At 37.0% G+C, this 18073-nt stretch overlaps 1 protein-coding gene across 2 annotated transcripts in view; it reads right to left on the bottom strand.

Annotated features, from left to right (window-relative positions):
* KHDRBS3 (KH RNA binding domain containing, signal transduction associated 3) overlaps positions 1-18073 on the bottom strand; it is a 90441-nt gene that overhangs the window by 38013 nt on the left and 34355 nt on the right. For both annotated transcript variants that reach the window (XR_015808586.1, XM_014888802.2), the window contains exons 3-5: positions 15287-15403; positions 13130-13276; positions 6823-6962 (exon numbers count right to left, since the gene is read on the bottom strand). Coding sequence is in view for 1 of the 2 variants with exons in the window: in XM_014888802.2 (XP_014744288.1) it covers positions 6823-6962; positions 13130-13276; positions 15287-15403 (404 nt within the window). In the remaining variant the exon portion in view is untranslated. The remainder of the gene's footprint in view (positions 1-6822; positions 6963-13129; positions 13277-15286; positions 15404-18073) is intronic.

Raw genomic sequence — 18073 nt, 5'->3', positions numbered from 1 at the left:
AGCTATCTCACCTATAAATTAAAGAATATTTGTGCAACTGCTAATATTTAGAACAATTATTCTACATCTTTTATCCCAGCTCTGTTTTATCCTATTCAGAGATACCTGACCCTTAAATCAAACTTCTCATGGTTCCTAGACCACTTCCACTGCTTGCTTCTTTGCACAAGGACATCCTTCTGCAGGCCAAATTTCAAGTGCCACTAACTCTCCTTGACTTTGCTACCAGACTGCTGATTAGTTCTATTTTCTTTATAAAACCTTTGTAACAAGTAACACATTATCAAAGCTGATTCGTCAGCCCATTGTCAGCCTTGACTACCAACTGATACTCTAAAACACGTAAGAGGCATTTTTTGTCTCTATTTTCCCTCCTCTCTACCATGATGTCACCTCTGTCCCTGTCAGAAATCTTTTGAATATCCTCAATAAGAATCCCTTAGGAGTAAGAACCCACAAAAACTTGTTATAGTGCTGAGTCCATATATCCAGGCTGATGGCATGCACAAATAAGCAGTGAAGCTCCCACAGATGTGTCTCCAAACTTTTTGAGTACTTTTATTGTGCAAATACTTTAGAACAGGGTTCAAATGTCTTATATTCAGGAAAGCTGAAATGAAAAGGTCCTTGCCAATAACCCCTCTGAGTATGACGCTGCAGTACACAAGTACTGGAGCATCACAGGGGACACTAGCATTTGACTTTCTTTTTGCTATGTTTTTGAAAAAAAACCTTTAAGTACCTATTAACTGAAATTTCTATCACACACACACTAGTACTTAATTATTGGCAGGAAACACACTCAGCAAATCCTATCACCTAGCCAGGTGCAGTTATTGTCACTTCCAAAAAGGCTTTAGCAACAAAACACTCATCTATGCACTTGAGTCCATTGTGCTCTGCTCCCAAAGAAATATTTTATTGCCAGATTATTACTGCTTCAAGAAAATTTGAAATATTTGTTTCATCTTTATAATCACTTCAGGTTTGATTTTCCTGAATTTATTAATCTGGCAGTAGTGAATCCAGTGAATAAGTTTACCCTTTTCGATTAAACACACAAGTAATTTACATTGTTATTTTCTGAATAATTCTACTCCCAAAGCTGAGTAATTATCTTGTAGGTGCTGCATTAAAAAAGGCTTTTATATCTGGGTACCATGGACTAGACTAAGTAGAGCAAATCCCTTTGTAAAATCCTAGTAACTCATTTAACAAATTTTGTTTCACTACAAAATGGGAGGAATAATCTAATTTAACTCATATACCACATCATCCCTTGAAGATACTGCCATGAAAGCTGTTTTTGTTGGAATCTAACTCTCATCTCATAACATTATTTCATTACTTATACTTCCAATTCAATATATGAGGAAAAAGAAAGTACGAAGTGAAGCACAATTTCTATAAAGCTATAAACAGACTAGGGAAGGGAAGAAAAAGCCTCTAACTGAAGTGTCAGAAAGTGCTAAGGTGATTTGTAAACACTGTGGAGTAATGATAGAAGATGGTTCATGTCTAAAATCATGCAAATACAAAGTCTACCTTAAAATGTCCACTTACAGTACTACTAAAGTATTGAATTTTGTGATTATCATCTCGCTGTTTCAATCCTGAATTTATTGTATGTAAAAACATTCTCAAAAGAATCTAATACCAAAATCCAGTATCACTTAGAACAATGCTACACCATGTTAGACTCAAAACATTTTAGAACATTCAGGAGTTCACAAATACTAATCTAATCACTGATTCCCACTGAAATAGTATTTTATGAGCTTACATAACTTAGATACTTCCTCTTCGGCCTTTGTCAGCAATAATATTTGATATTTCCTACTTTATACTAGTCCCACAGTGTTTCTAGGATTTATTTACAGCAAACCAAGTTACCACCCTTTACACAGTAGCAGGCACAGCATCTCACACTCATCTCCAGTTGCCCTCAGCAACAGCCACTTCCATAATTTCATTTAGCACCTCCTCTGCTCTAGAACCACACTGATTTTCATTCCAAGTTTAGCCTATCACTGGATGGCTGAGTTAGCAAAATGATTCTGATAATGAAATCACAACTAGAGTCAGTTCACAACTTTCCTTCACTTTTAGGGAAAAAGTTAGAATAGTTCGTGGTATGAAGATCCTTTTCATTATCTCCCCCAGCAACATTAAATGGAAGAATAGCTTTAAAATAAAAATATTCACAAAATTTAGGACTGTTTCTCAAACACTATATTATTCAATGAGGAAACACTTGAAACTCTTTATTTTTAGCATTCATAGTTCTATATATCTGCAGGGATTTACACTGTTCAATAAATAGATCTAACAAATTTAGTTACCAGATGTTGATATATTATCTTCATTTGAGCACAGACAGCTACATTCAATGCTCCTCAAACAGTAAATATTTTTATTTTACATTATACATCTGAAAAACAGACCTGTTATTTCAGTGTTGGCATTTTAAAATACTAAAACACTGACACCCGGATACAACTCAGAACTCAAATTCCTGACTTTTCATTCTTTTTGGGAAAAAAAGTCACCATTGAGTTAACACTCTTACACAAGTTTTATTTCATATTTATATTTTAAAACAGTAATACATATGTTCATGTTTCAATTTTGTGGAAAATGGGAGATCACAAAACTAAAACAAAACACAGTGAACATTAATAATATCTGCCTTTGGCCTAGATCCTGAACTGGCTTTGTCCAACATTTATTTTATGCTACAGAATCTTTGGCACTTTACTACCTACATGTTCTCAAGAAAAAGTTATTCTTCAAAAAAAGAAACCAGTTCATTCCAGACATGGCAGGAAAGCAGCTGGAGGTTGTGAACACACTGCAGCAGTGATTCACATCAGCTCATCTTACTTCTAACATACAAGACAGCAAGTTCTAACAACTTCTGCAGCAGTTTTATTTTTCCCCAGACAGTGACAGACATTCAACCATTAGGACCCCAACCATGCATAGACTGAAATATGAATAATAAACAGAAAAGTAAAAAAAAACCACTTCACATCCTCTTGAAAGCATAAACCAGAAATTTTCAATTTCTTTAATGAGACTACAGTTTTCAAATACAATCTCTCTTAATCCAGGGTGTGAACTCAGCCACCTCTACCTTATTGTGGCCTTTCAATAACTAAGTGGAGCTGCTTATAAGAAAAAGAGTCATTTTATCAGGGTCCATACTGATAAGATTAGGGACAACAGCTTTCAATTGAAGAAGGCAGGTTGAGATTGGACATTAGGAAGAAATTTATGATGAGGGTGGTGAGACAAGACAAACAGATTGCTTAGAGAAGCTGCAGATGCCCCGTCCATGGATGTGTTCAAGGTCAGGGTGGGACTTTGAGCAGCCTGGTCTAGGGGAAGGTGTCCTGCCCATGGCAGGGGGTGAAATGGGATGGCCTTTAAGGATCCCTTCCAACCCAAATCATTCTAATGATTCTAGCACTGATTTCTAGCCATAAGTGATGGGAAATACTTCTCCCCATGCCACCCCAAGGTACCAAGGACCTTTTAGCCAAATTTTTAGACTTATTGTCCTCTAGAATTCAACTTTTCTAAAACATCTCAATTGGAGTCACAACTGAGTCATCCTTGAATCTTACTTTTACTCTTAAAACAGCATGAAGTTTCTTGAAATAGTGTAAAGTTTTAGAAAGAGAAATGCTGCTTTAGTTGCAAAACCTCCTCAGAGGTGTACATTAACATATAAAGAGTAACAGAAAGGGTTGGAAGGGATCTTAAAGATCATAAAATTCCAACCCTATTGCCATGGGCAGGGACACCTTCCGCTAGAACATGTATTTTAAGTCTTTAGTTAATCTGAAATCAAAATTCACATTTTGGTTGCTATCATTTATAATGCACTGATTCAGCATGGGAATACAAATGCACTAAAGAAACATTGATTCCTTAGAGAGTTATATTTTCTGGTTTCACACCTTAACAGCATCACATTAAACACCATGGATCCTTCTAAAAAGTAACTGGTATGATTTTATACAGTTGCCTCCAGAAAATAATTTAAGATCATAATAAAAACAGAGGAATAAAAACCAGACTTTGACCACTTTCCCTTCTTGTTGTACAGAAGAGGGGTTATGTCAAAATAGTTTAAGTGCTCAGCATGAGCCCTAGAGAAAATTGAAGTGCTGTGATTATATCTGAAGGTCATCTTTAATGCTATTAGGGACAAAAACTTGGGGCAAGGTGGGGGAAAAGGGAAGAGCTATAGGAAGCAGCTATATCCTCCAAGATCAATGATGAGAGAAGAACATTCCTGAATGTAAAGCTCACAACACACACAGAGCTCTTCCAGAACAAATTCCATCCAGTCACTCACAAAACCTTGGCTCTAGAATAATAAAAATTTAGTCAAGAAAATCAGGAACAATCCAGAAAAAAAATACAGAGCTGCCAAACTACAACCATCAAGAAATTACTTACCACACACAGGAATGTCTACACAAGATAGAATTTTTGTATGCAAACACAAACGTACTGTTTTCTACAAAATAAAATTTTGTTATGGAGCTAAAAATAGATAAGATGCATTATATCCAGTTCCCATATGTCTGATAAGGAGCAAAAAAAGCATAAATTAGTATTTTTTTAACTGAAGCTGTTCAGGAGTAATAAAGGTTTTAAAAGTTGGAACTTAAACACACTCAACAGTATGTTTCATGTAGCAAGGCTTGTTTCATAAAACCATTCTGCAGATTACAAAGAAAGGTTAGGATCAAGGTTTTAAACTTCGTTTTGCAAGTCTTCTGAGGCTTTGCTTCAACTTCTCCTGGATATCTCAGGGATGCTGCCTATTGAAACTGTTTTATCCAACACTGAGACAAAGCCTTAAAAGCTTTGCTTCAACAAAAGTATTATTCATTGACATCCATTTCTGCTAAAAAAGAAACAGAGCATTATAACTGAGTTTGAGATCTTCAGCTCAATGGCTGTACAATCCCAATAGCAACAGAATTGAACTTCATTTAAGGAATATGGTAACAGAGCACTTCAATTTGAGAGAAAAGTGTCTTGCAGTTTAAGAAAAGCCTTGAAGTAAGGACAAGTCAAACAGATACCCTTTCACTTGGCTTTAGAATATATATGTGAAAAATGCTGATGAAAAAACCACAACCTTTTACTGCCATCTCTAAATCAAACACTAATAACATTTAAATTTACCCTGAAGACACTTCAGTAGTTGTAGACCTACTATTCAAGATTCTGTAAAGCTGTCTATCTCTTGCATAAAATGCAGATTTGAAAGAATACTTTACCAAAATCCAGGACAGAACTAGTGATGTTAGAAACATAGTACTCTAAAAACTACTTATATATGCACATATTAGGTACTAACAGTGTAAATTAATTAATCAAGCTTTGATGATAGGATCCAACCAAACAATAGCTTCTGTATCCCAGAAATATTAGCTGAAGGACATGGAAAATTAAGTAAACTGGAAATAGTATTGCAAATTTATCTGTACTGAGCATCTGTAACAGAATCATTACAGGCATCTGGGGCAAAGTTACAAACAGCTATTTAAAAACAAAACAAAAAAAATTGCAAAAAAAATGTCCAAAATCAAATGAAGTCTCCAATTTGAAAGAACTCTTGTATGGCTGATTACAGTGCCAAGAGGTGAACCTTGGTATATAATAACACTACTCAGAACATTAAAATCAAGAAAAGCAGAATATATATATATTTACACAGTATTACGAAATACAAGAACAACAATTTGATGATTGAGAGATTTTTCTTTTTTCTCCCAGGACACAACCCACAATAAGAATAATTTCTTTAAATTAAGATTCACTCTGCATTTCATTTGAATCATTGTCAGGATACATATAACTAAGCAGATCTATATAAATGGAATATTTCCTTAATTCTGCTTCTTCTAACATGCTTTATCATCTGAGGGAAAATGCTTCAGGGTATTAATCAGAAATTAGTTTACAAGAAATGATAGAAACAAGAAATTAGCTTTCAACTTGCGTTCAGAAATGCAAGATTCAAGTTGCATTAACAAGAACTGTACACAAAACAGAAGATTACCAAAGTAAACATTCACACTTAGGTGCTGCAGCCACAATCTCTGCACTCTGTAACATAAACAGTTATGAACTTTATTTAGGTTTTGTTTTCACACTTCAGAACTTGAAGGAGTTCAAACTGTCACCTCAGTACTGCAATGAAGATGGGGGATGCAGGAGTAAAAATAAAACATCTGCTGTGACAAAGAAAAACAGTAAAAGCAGTAGACTTTGCCTACTCCCAAATCAAACAAAAGCCACTTTCCACAAAGTAAGTGCCACTCAGACAAGAAAATCCAAATTTTACCTCCAGAGCACTTCTGTATCATTTCATCATGACCATGAAAACTTACTAGTACCATAAAAAAAGAACAGCATACTGTGTAAGTTGGAGATACTGCCTGAAATTCACATCAATCGAGGTAAGACAGATTTACTGCTGTGAACTCCATAGGGCCCAGACACAGACTATGCCTAAAGAGCAGCTCAAGGCTAGAAATCAAGTTTCTCACAGTAGGATTGAACATCTCCTATGCTGTGCACTGCTTCTTTACAAAGGCAGCATTCAAGTTCCACAAAACCATTGTTAATTCAGGCCAAATTAACTAAACTTTCATCAATAAATAAAGGTTGTTTCCCCGACCTTTTGCTCTCTGTTGGGAAACCTTCATGTAATTTTACTGTTGTACTTGTAGGAGGGACTATGTTTGAAGGGAGAAGCTTGAAATAAATACATTCTAATCAAATTCCACATACCTGGACAAAGCAGGAACAGGTACTCCTCTTGCTCGAATTGATGCTTTTCCACGGACAACTGGAACTTCTGCAGTTTCTGAGCCACCATTTAAATATGTTAATTCTTGAAGCTGTGCCTGCCTGATTTCATCATTGTAGTCCTAAAACATGGGGGAGGGAAAGTGAGAAAAAATTAAATCGTTTACCCACTACTCTCAGCAAACACTGCTCCTCAAAGGTCTCTTAAAAAGTTGAATATTCCACTGAAAAAGTTAAATATGCATAAGATATGAATAATATTCAGTCCAAACATTATTAGGGAACTCTACATAATAACTGACATTTTTGCTCAGGCATGTTTTTCTTTCCCTTTGCATATATTTTTATGTTGCTTTACCAATTAAAATGGCAATGTTAAAATACTGCAGAGATAGAAGACAACCAGAAAAAAAAAAAAATCAAGATCCCATATTCTGAACTGAGATCCAGTAGTTTCCCGTAGTTCCAGCTGCTGAATGACTGTGTTAAAAGCAGGAAAAGGAGGAGAAGAGTTGCAAAAAAGTAGAGAATAAATACACTGTAGAGAATTGCAGGTGAAAATGAAGGAATAAATTAGGAATCCATACTTTTAAAGTCAGCAGTTATAGAATAAACAGAGGAATTCATTCAATACACACATGCACTGTTGTCTAATAAGAAGAGCTCAAAAAATTTAATTCTATAATATGCAGTGGTGAAAATGCCAAGGACATATGGCTTATTTCTGTCTGTACAAATTCTCTACTCTCAAGGTCTAGCAAAAAGAAAGCTCAGGTTTTTACACACAAAATTAATATGGTACTTTTCAAGCACAGTTTTCAGAGACCTTGAGTCAACCTCCAAAACAAGCAGAGCACACAGGAATAAAAACACACCCAGCACCGAATGCTTGAGATATAAATATTTTTCTATCATTTCTCCTCCACTTAAACTGAGCCAAGCAGAATGAAGCCATAAAGGTGAATTAAAGATAACTATTTTACCCAAGATGCATCTATACTGAGTATCAAAATATTAATAGGTGCTCCCCTAGGAACAAAAAGATACTTCTGATACAACAGCTCTTCTACAAATCCTCCCATTTCAAGAAGGAAGGTTTGTTCTAACACTGCCCATTTTATAATTCAATGACAAAACAAAATCTGCATCTCACTGCAAATCTGAGTTTATTACATTTATTCACAACACAGGGACCAAAAGATTGTCAGGCAGTCTTATAGACTTTGAAATGTAACCCTGCATTGAAAGGAGATTAGAACTTCCATGAATTCAAATCTCTCAATTATCCTTGAAATAGTCTGCTTCTCCTAGACTTCTATAAATGGAAATAAAAAGTTGTCCTTTATATGCCATTGCTGAAGAAAGTTACTGGTGTTAAAAGAAGCAGCACCATAACAGCATTTTGTCCAAACTGCCTTAAATAGGTTCTGCAATTTAACTCACAGCTGCCCACCTGACATCCTCTATTTTGCAGCAGAAACCAAACGGCAAATATGAAAAATATCTAGAAGACTGAAATAACTCTTGCAAATGGCATAATTTAAGGTTTTGAGAAACAGATTCCATTATTAAGTGGCCAGGACCCAACATGCAACCAATCCATCACAGGGAGTAGGCTACAAACAGGAAACTGAACACTATTCTGGCTAGCTGCTGTACAGAAACCCACTTCGTATTTTTTATTTGTTGCTGGATCAGAACTGGCTACAAATGCAAAATTCTGTGTCCAGTATGGAACAAAACTTCCATCTTGACACAAAATACCAAGAAGTTGTACCAACAACATACAATATCAAAGCTCTGACAGCCTGACAGTATCAGATGCCCTTTACAATTTCTTTACAAAACATCTTTCTCAGAACTCAGCCCCTGGAAAAATACTTTTGATCATTTAATACTCAATTAATTTAATTCCCTAGCAAAGATGTGCTCGGGTTGCCACTCTGTGTGTTGGGTCCCTTTTCTTTTCTCCCTGATGCTTTCTCACTTTCCTGCAGCACATTACAAACACAGCAGCAGCCTTAGGTCACAGAGCAGGGCTCCACTGTGCACAGCACAGAACAGAAAACAGGGCCCTTATCACACCCGCCAGAGGCAGCAGGAGGATGCAGAGTGAAGGGGCAGCACAAGGCAGCCACGATAAACTGCAGTGTTAATCCATTAGACTCTGAAATGGATTCCTCAATTAAAAGTAGCAGATGGTCAATTTATGAATACTCACTGCTGGAAGCAGCACACTTCAAGTCAAATTAAGCGGACAATAATCTTTTTCTCACCTAGAAGATGGACATGGAAATGCTTTAGACTGCATCCTTCCTCTGAACAGCTTAGGCACTTGAATTTCAGTCAAATGCTGCTGCTGAATTTCAACTGAACCAGTGTACTCCCATTTTATGAATAAATTACCTACCTCTGACTACAGTCTTATACAACCATGGAGGGTGCATTTATATCAAGATCCATGCAAGAGATTTTCATGCCTCAAGTCCCCATACTTACATGCTCTAACTAAATCTTTAAGATTTTATCTATGATTTTCATCCACCCAGATCAACACATTGGCAGCAGCTCTTCTTGGGATCACTCTAGCTTAAGACCTTATTCCAATTCATCACTCAAACTATTAGCAAAGCTATTTACTTATATCATGTTAGGACAGATCCCTACAAAACCCTCTGCAGCTTTGCAAAGCACTCAAGTAGATCTTGATCCTGACAAGTGAGTAATCAATAATGATCAGGTTTCCAGGTATCTTTTTACACCTTACAGTTACTTGCCAGCTTACTTAAGGGGAAGTATGAGAGCTTCCAAAGGCCACCAAGCTCTTTAAAATGCCATTAAAAGCTATTTCATCATATCTTACAAGCCAAATATGCAGACATTAGGTCAGGCTACAGGAAAAGGTCATGAATTCTGCTCACATTGTCATCTAACTGGTATAGATTGTTCTCTCAAAGACATTGCTATACTTTGCTTTAAAGACAAGGAAAACAAGAAACTGGTAACCAACAGCAAAGGGTAATTAGTATTCTGTCAGAAGACAAATGACTGCCACTACTTAAAAATTAGACAAAAGAGACTTAAGTTCTAATGGCCAAAACTGCCATAACCATACAATCACAGAATGGTTTGGGATGTGAAGGGCCTTAAAGACCACCTTGTTCTGACTCTCCAGCCATGGGCAGGGACACCTTCCACTAGACCAGGTTGCTCAGGGCCCCATCCAGCCTGGCCTTGAAACTCTGGTATAATATAGCAGGGGCAGGTAAGATTGAAAGTACCTGGCTTTTTGACCTGACAGAAGTAATTCTGAGATAACCAGTATCAAACACAATACCCACCAATCCAGTACTCAAACAAGAGTGCTGACCAACGAGTCTGGCCAGAATAAAGAGACTGGCTAATCTAAAGGAAGATTAAAGAACACACTTAAAGTCAAAAGCGGCAATTCTAACTGCAGAATAAAGGTAAGACTCAAGGCAACATAAGCACAGTCAAAAATACCCTTGAAACCAGTTTTTATGTTTTGGGTTGAGTTATGCCAATATTTTAAATGAAATTACACCACTGCATTTGCTTGAGGTTAAACTTCCATGCAAGAATGCTTGCCCGTAGATGTGAAGATCCAATAAGAGAGGCTGAGGCATTTTTGTTATAGTCAGCTACCACAAGGATATTCTGTATTCTGCATTCTAGCACCAAATGTGATGTTATATTCAGCACTGATCTGAAAGATGAACAATAATCATATTCATAAATCTGGTCTAGCATCTAAAACTGTAGGAAGTCATAGTGACTCTATATTGTAATGAGAATGCAAATTATGATCATAATCATATATACTCATAGCAGGACATCTTTCCTGAAATAAAACAGCTAATTCCTTAAGAAAGCAACAACAGACCCTGGAGGAAAAAAAAAAAAAAAGTTGCATTTGGCAGCAGTGAACCAAACAGTAGTTCCAGAGAAGAAAAAACTGCTCCTTATTCCTTCAGTGTCTGCTGTAAGAGGGGAAGGAGAAAGTGATTAAGGCATTTATAGAAATTCTGATAAGCTTACATTTGAAAAGCCAAAGGGAAATTAAGACAGTGTTGGCTTGATACCACAGTTCAGGAAAGATTATGTAGTATAAGTTCAGCTTAGTATAATAACGATGCAATGATCAAAAATAAAGATGGAAAAGTGCATAAACACCAGTCAATGGAATTTCTCTTTATCAGTCTGTAATTTTACTGGCTTAACACACTCATGACCAGGTTTTGATAAGCTTACTTTATTTACGACAACATTAGGGAAATCAAGCTCAATGAAGAAAAATAAGGGCATGGGGATCAGACATATCCTTCCTTCCATGCAAGAAGTATTTATCAAATTGAACATATTTCTATCTAAAAAAAACGCAGCTGTTAGCTGTCTAGAATAGCCAAGAACTTAATTCTCCCTTATCTCTCCACACCATTAAATCATGAATCATTTAAATAGAGTAACCTTCAACATTATGACAGCCCAGCATTCCTACAAATATTCTGCTGAGTATCCCCTGTCTGATCAGTTAGGATGCCTGAACAGCAGTATGCTCATTCACCTCCTTTCATATGCATCAAGAAAAATGCAATTTGGAATCTGCAGACAAATGTACAATGTGATGTTTGATTTTTTTATAATATGACAACATAATGCCCAGGACATCTGTGTTTTTCAACTATCCTAAAGTGCATCTGCATTAGGGTTATTTCATATCAGGACATATTCCTACTGAACCTCCTGACAGCTGTTATTTATCATGCTTTGGCTCATACCATGGCATAGTATTGGGGCACATGAACTCACTTCATCCACACAAAAACAGGTTCAGAAGGAACACTCAAGGAGCACACAGCTCTAGTCACCTGGAGACTTAGTTTCATAAAATATCTTTAGTTGGAAGGGACCAACAGGGATAATTTAAATCCAAATCCTGGCTCTACCCAGGACACCTCTAGAATGTCACCATGTGTCTGAGAATAATGTCCATTTCTTGAATTCTGTCAGGCTTGGTGCTGTGACCATTTCCCCAGGGAGCCTGTTCTGGTGCCTAACCACTCTCTGGGTGGTTTCATAGGTGTGGAGTAGGTTGGTACAAACTGTAATTCCCAAAATACATACAGGAGTTCTGTTAAATCACCAGCATTAACTACTGAACAAGAGACATCCCCAGCTGGTCCCCAATACAGCCACATTGGCTGCATTCAGACTTTTACAAGCTGCTGTCACTCAGATACATGCCACAGGAAACTTTCCTTAGCCAGGTCCCCAAGCTTCCCAGATCTGACACAAGTAGAGATAAACACTTTGGTATTATTTTCAGCACGAAAAATAAACAGAAGTCAATGCACCCTGAGAATCCTTTGCTTTCTATACTATTCCTTTGACCACCAATAAAGACTGAAGAAATGTTCACTCAAGAGCTAAAACAGTTGAGAACTTCACACACAGCCATCACCTCATGTGCTCCAGAGCTTCCTAAAAGAGGCTAGATTTTTTTCAAGCAGTTTAATATTGCAGAGGAGTAAGGCTGGTTCTTACATGAGGAACAGATGACATTATGTTCTTACAGAAGATCTCAGAAACCTATTACTTAGATATATCCCAAGCCTGGAGTACAAAATTGTACTAGAAACCACATGACATTTTATGCATCCATACAATGGAAGCTGAAGTATACACCATAAAACAAGTATAGCTCATGTATGACTAATATTGTGATAAAAATAAAGATACAAGATAAACCTGTATTGATTCTTAGCACTCAACACTAAAGCAGGATTACAGGTGAGAGAAATACTACAGCTTGAAATGCATTAATTCTTAAACAAAACTGATGCTTCATGTGCACCAAGAAAACAGAAATGGCACACACATTACAGATTTTTACAATTATTTGTAGTCTGTGATACTTTGCATATGACTACTTAAGCAAGAGTAAGTTTCTCTTTTACTGTAGGTCAGTCAGGTCATGAGATTTGTGTGGACAGTTGAAGATTCACCCAGTAACTGCCTGTATCAAAATGCAGAGTATTTGACAGTCACAGTTTATTTTACGAAGGAAATGAAGCAATATGACCTGACCAATATTGTGCACTGTTCAGAATCACAGAACAGTCTGGGCTGGAAGGAACCTTAAACATCATCTAGTTCCAACCCCCTGCAATTGGCAGGGATACCTTCAATAGACCAGCTTACTCAGTTTTAGAGATAACATTTGTCACTCAAGACTACCAGAATTCTCAAAAAAAAATAAAATACTAACAGGGATGAGAAACTTCTTGATTTCTTCTAATGCATGTCCCATTCTGGCATACGCTTCTGCAGGTGGAGCAAATACTTCAATCAAAACATGTAGATCATCATTTAGGTGGAAATACTTCGCCTCTCCACTTTTTCTCAACTCTTCCTCCTAGGAGGTAAGAAAAAGATTGGTTTTACACACTCTTGTTTGCAACATTGTAATGCAAGTGTTGAAGGAATTTTCAGACACTGTTCACTCATGTTCAGATGTCTGCAACTAAAAAAGTAACACAAAGTAAGAGCCAACAGCTTCTGCTTACATACAGAAACTGTAGCACAAGGAAGAATGCCCCCAGGAGTTCTCCAAGGTGCAGGAGTCTCATGAAGAAGACACTTTTCTTCAAAGTCTACAGACACAGGTTTGATCTAATATTCCACAAGAATAAGCTTTTTTTTTACCAATATTATTTCAATCTCAGTATTACTATGCTGTTCTCAATGAGTGCATCCTTCACAGAACTGTGCTATTTGGACATAAAGCTAACAGCATTTGAGATGAGAGAACATGAGCAAAAAGAGTTCACTAGCTTTTTCAGAAGCAAGCTTATTTCTTTCATCTTCCTTGACCCAACCCACTTCAATGACTGCAAAGCTGAGTTCAGTGGAGTGAAGCAGAGCTCAGTTCTCAAATACTGATATTCTCATGCAAAATATTCACAGACCAACAGGGCAGCACTTGCTTTTCTCAGGCTGCCCCCACCTGTATGTACTTGACAGGTCCAAGAGATGAAACCAGCACTAGAAATAATTTCATTGTTTTACCAGATAACATTATATCAAATAACTAGCAGTTCTGCTGCCTAAAAAACTGACACTCTCCCACAGCTTCCTATATTCAGCAAGCACCAGGTAAGCACTTCACCCTTTACTAAAATTATAAGTTGCAATGATAGCTGAAATCTCCTCCCATGCACACCCCTAATTACAAGTTGAGGTTTACATGTGACAATCTATTTCTGCTTCTCATGAATAACATTCTTATCAACATGATTTGTGTTTAACTATGAAGATGCTTAAAAAAAAAAAAAAAAAAAATCAGTCTTGATCGCTGTCAGAGTACCCAGAGCAAGAATATGTCACTCAGCAGGATTAGACTCCATCAGCAAAATCACTATTTTGTCAATACAAATAAGAGATCTTAAAAATAGAAAGTAACCTAATATAAACATCACAGAGCAAATATTCAGTTGTAATAGGAACAGCTTATCAATTAAATACTTCAGACACAGTTACTCAAAACATAAGAGCCACTAGCACTGGAAGCTAGTTGAGTTCCCCATATACTGGCTTTTAGTATATACTTGCACCATGCATTCCCTGTCCATTTCTCCAAAAGAGGAAAAAAAAAATCACTGTGCAGTTCATTTGTGCAGAAAACAGAGCACTAAGAATCTTCTTTTCTGTGTTTATCAATCAAGTTGACTGATAACAGCAATAAGCAATAGAGAAGTCAGAATTTCCTATGTAGGACCTGGTAAAAAAGCATTTTAATCAGCACCTTTAACAAAACATACAGAATTTTAATACAGGTTTTTTTTAAGATCATTCCCATAATCAAACTTTTAAAGTCACTCAGGGCTTTTTTTGCTAAGTTTACTTTTACTATTGTATTTTATTTTAGTTCTGTAACATGACTTGGCAATGCTTCCAATACTTTCTGCATTACTTGCAAGGCCAGAAGTTGGATTTGGATGATTCATGCAGGCACCTTCTAACTCAGGATATTCTGTGATTCTAAGAAAACACTACACACTAAAAACTCCTAGCACACACTGGATACATCTCACAACCTTGGGAACACATTAAGCATTTCAGGCTTTTCTTTGTTTCCCATGAAGAACAACAAAAGCCACAACTTGTCCTCATTCCAGTATCCTTCTCTGACAGAAATTTAGCTTGCATAAAATTCTCTGTCTTCCATTATTTGACATCTATTGGCTTGGTTTGCCCACTGCATGTGGAATCTTGGCTTGACTGGCCAAAGAGAGACATTAACCAACAATCAATATTAGGATCTCCTATGCTTTTTCATTTGTTCCAATTTTCATTACAAGGTTTGTTCTCCTCCTCAAAAATTTAAGGTAAGTGACAAAACACCACTGACATATGCAGGCCTTACCTTTGTCTTGTCCCTCATAGAACCCTTGCCCAAAATAGACATTTTTGTCAGTGTTTCTTCTTGTAAACGCTTTAGAGAATTACCACGTGGACCCAAAAGTTTTCCCACAAAGTTGAACTGTAAGAAAATAAAACAAAAAAGCCACATTAACCTCATTGGATTTTTAACTGTAAATTGAGCAATGAATAGTGAGTAAATTAAAAGAGATATTTTGCTGAAACAACTTTTGTCATAGGTGCAAATTATTAGATCATAAATTAAAAACTAAGTACAATCATATAGTACAATTAATAGAATGTCAGTGGCTCCAGTAACAAAGAAATATCTGAACTCAAGGATAACTTGGTGTCTACTACAGGCTGCCAGATCCAGAGGAGCCTGTTGACAAAGCCCTCTTACTCCAGGAGGCATCATGCCCAAAGTTTTTGTCCTACTGAGGGACTCCAGCCACCCCAACATCTGCTGGAGAAGTGGCAAGGTGAGCTGCAGGCAACCCTGGAGACTCCTGGAATGCAAGTGGGATAACTTCCTATTACCTGCCCAGGTAATAGACAGACTACCAGAGGGGAAGCATTACTGGATCCGTTGGTCACCAATGCAAATGTCACTCACTGGGGACAGCAGCAATCACACTGGATATGGATTAGGCAAGGAGTAAAGCTGGGCTCCTGAACTTAGGAAAGCAAACTTCCAGCTCTTTGGGGGGCTAGGCAGTGAGATCCCCTGAGAGACTGCCCTCAGGGATGAGGGAGTGGAAGAGAGCTGGCAGATCTTTAAGGAAGTCATCTATTGAACACAAGAGTTAGTGATTCCCAGCAGCAGATTTCAGGCAAGAGACCAGCACAGCTGAGAAGGGACAGGCTGGTCAAACCAAAAAGCAAGAAACATAGGCAGAAACAGTGGAAGTTAAGACAAGTGACCTGGGAAGAGTATAAAGTGTGGCTGTGTAGAGCTGGGGTGAGGAAGGCCCAAACACGGCTGAACTTGAATCTGGCAAAGGACAAAGAAAAACAGAGAGAGCTTCTCCAGGAGTCCAACCAGAAAAGGGAAGTTAAAGAAGGTGTTACCCCCCACTCCCATCGATAAACCATGATGGAAAACTGGTTGCTACAGACAAGAAGGTTGAGGTACTCAAATGAGATGACACAATCATGTTACAAAGATAGTTTTAGGCAGAAATAAAATATAGTGATGCTGAACAGCAAACAGGCTTAAGCTTTGTGGCCTCAAATTCATGAGACAGTTCTTAAGTTCTTTGCTTGTCCTTCTTTTACTGTCACTGAAGATGGGCTGCAATGATCTCCCTGTTCATCTGGAGTTATTTGAAAGGACTTAACAATGGGGCAATGGCAGTCCCAAATCTCTTGCTGCTACACTGGAAGTGCTGATGGAACAAAGACCCAGCTGCACTCACCCTACAATGCAGAAAGTCTACAAATCCAGTTCATTTCTTTCAGCTTTAGACAAAAAGGAAAGCAAGCATTAAAGGTCAACTAAACAGGAAAATGTAAGTTTATTCTCCTACTAGTAGCAAATTTAATTCCCAATGTAAACCTGATGTAATATTATTGAGAAAATGGCTTATGAATTACTATAGTCCTCAGAAGCTATTAAATTTAAGGCCTTGTATGAACCAGTCTTCCCAAAAGTTACCAGGCCACATCAAGAAATTACCAGGAAATTTCTTTAATTTATTTCTTTTTATTAGAGTTGTCCACTTTTTCATATAGGTCCTAAGATATGGTCAAGAAAAATACCAATCAGAAAGATTGAACAGATATAGGTAGAAATCTCCCTTGCTGAAAATATTCAGGACTCAGGGCCATTGATGGGGTCCTGTGCAATTTAATTTACAATCATTATTTCAACAGAAGGTTGAACATCTGAAGGCACAGATGTTCTCTAGAGATTCCTTTTAACTTGGACTTCTGATTTTATTATTTCTGAAGGTATAAGTAAGGAAAGCAAACAAATTGAAACAATTTGCAACAAATTTGAATTTTGAGAAGTCAATTACTCCTTATCAAGAGTTTCCTTAAAGGAAGCTCATAGTAAAGCTTTCATGTAGTGGAACACCCCCTCAGTTCTTCAAGCATTACTTAAGATTACTTATATCTAGCCTTTTTATAATCGCCTTTGAAGCTACTGGGAAGAAAAATAAACACTTGCTCTTTATTGCACCTATATTCTTTTAGTTAAAACCAAGTAGTTTAATGGTGTGTAAATCTAAAACTTGACCCACTCAGCTTTAACACCTCCAAAAGTTGTCATCTTTTAAAAACCATGAAATCTCTAGCCCCAAAGTCAGACATTGCAGAAGCTATACAAGGACTGCACACATGACAGGTTCTAGACATATTTAATGAACATGAAAATGCATTGTCTGTATCCTGAGATCAACTGAACTGTTCTTTTCTGTGCACTGAGGCTCCAAATATTTGATTTGACAAGTCTGAAGCATAAGAAACTTGTGTTGCAAGTCTGAAATTCTGCTGATTGAAAGCACAGTACCTCTAGGTGTAGCTTAAAAGAATAAATAGGTTAGTAAAATACGGCTTACAATGCAGTCACAAAGAATTTTTGCTCCCACATAACAAAACAAAAAAAGCTTTGGAACATTTCAGTTGATTATTCCATATATAAAATCCATTAATGATATTGAAGGAATCCTTTCAGTAGAAAACAGATTATTTACTTTGAACAGGTACCGCATTTTGTTAAAATTATTGGTCTCCCTTTTACATTAAAATGGAAACATCTGATCAAAGGTTTATTTTGAAATATTTC

This window comes from Sturnus vulgaris, chromosome 1 (assembly GCF_052056855.1).
Source record: "Sturnus vulgaris isolate bStuVul1 chromosome 1, bStuVul1.hap1, whole genome shotgun sequence".
NCBI lineage: Eukaryota > Metazoa > Chordata > Aves > Passeriformes > Sturnidae > Sturnus > Sturnus vulgaris.
The sequence above is the reverse complement of the archived record's forward strand: the minus strand, read 5'-3'. Positions and strand labels throughout refer to the sequence as shown.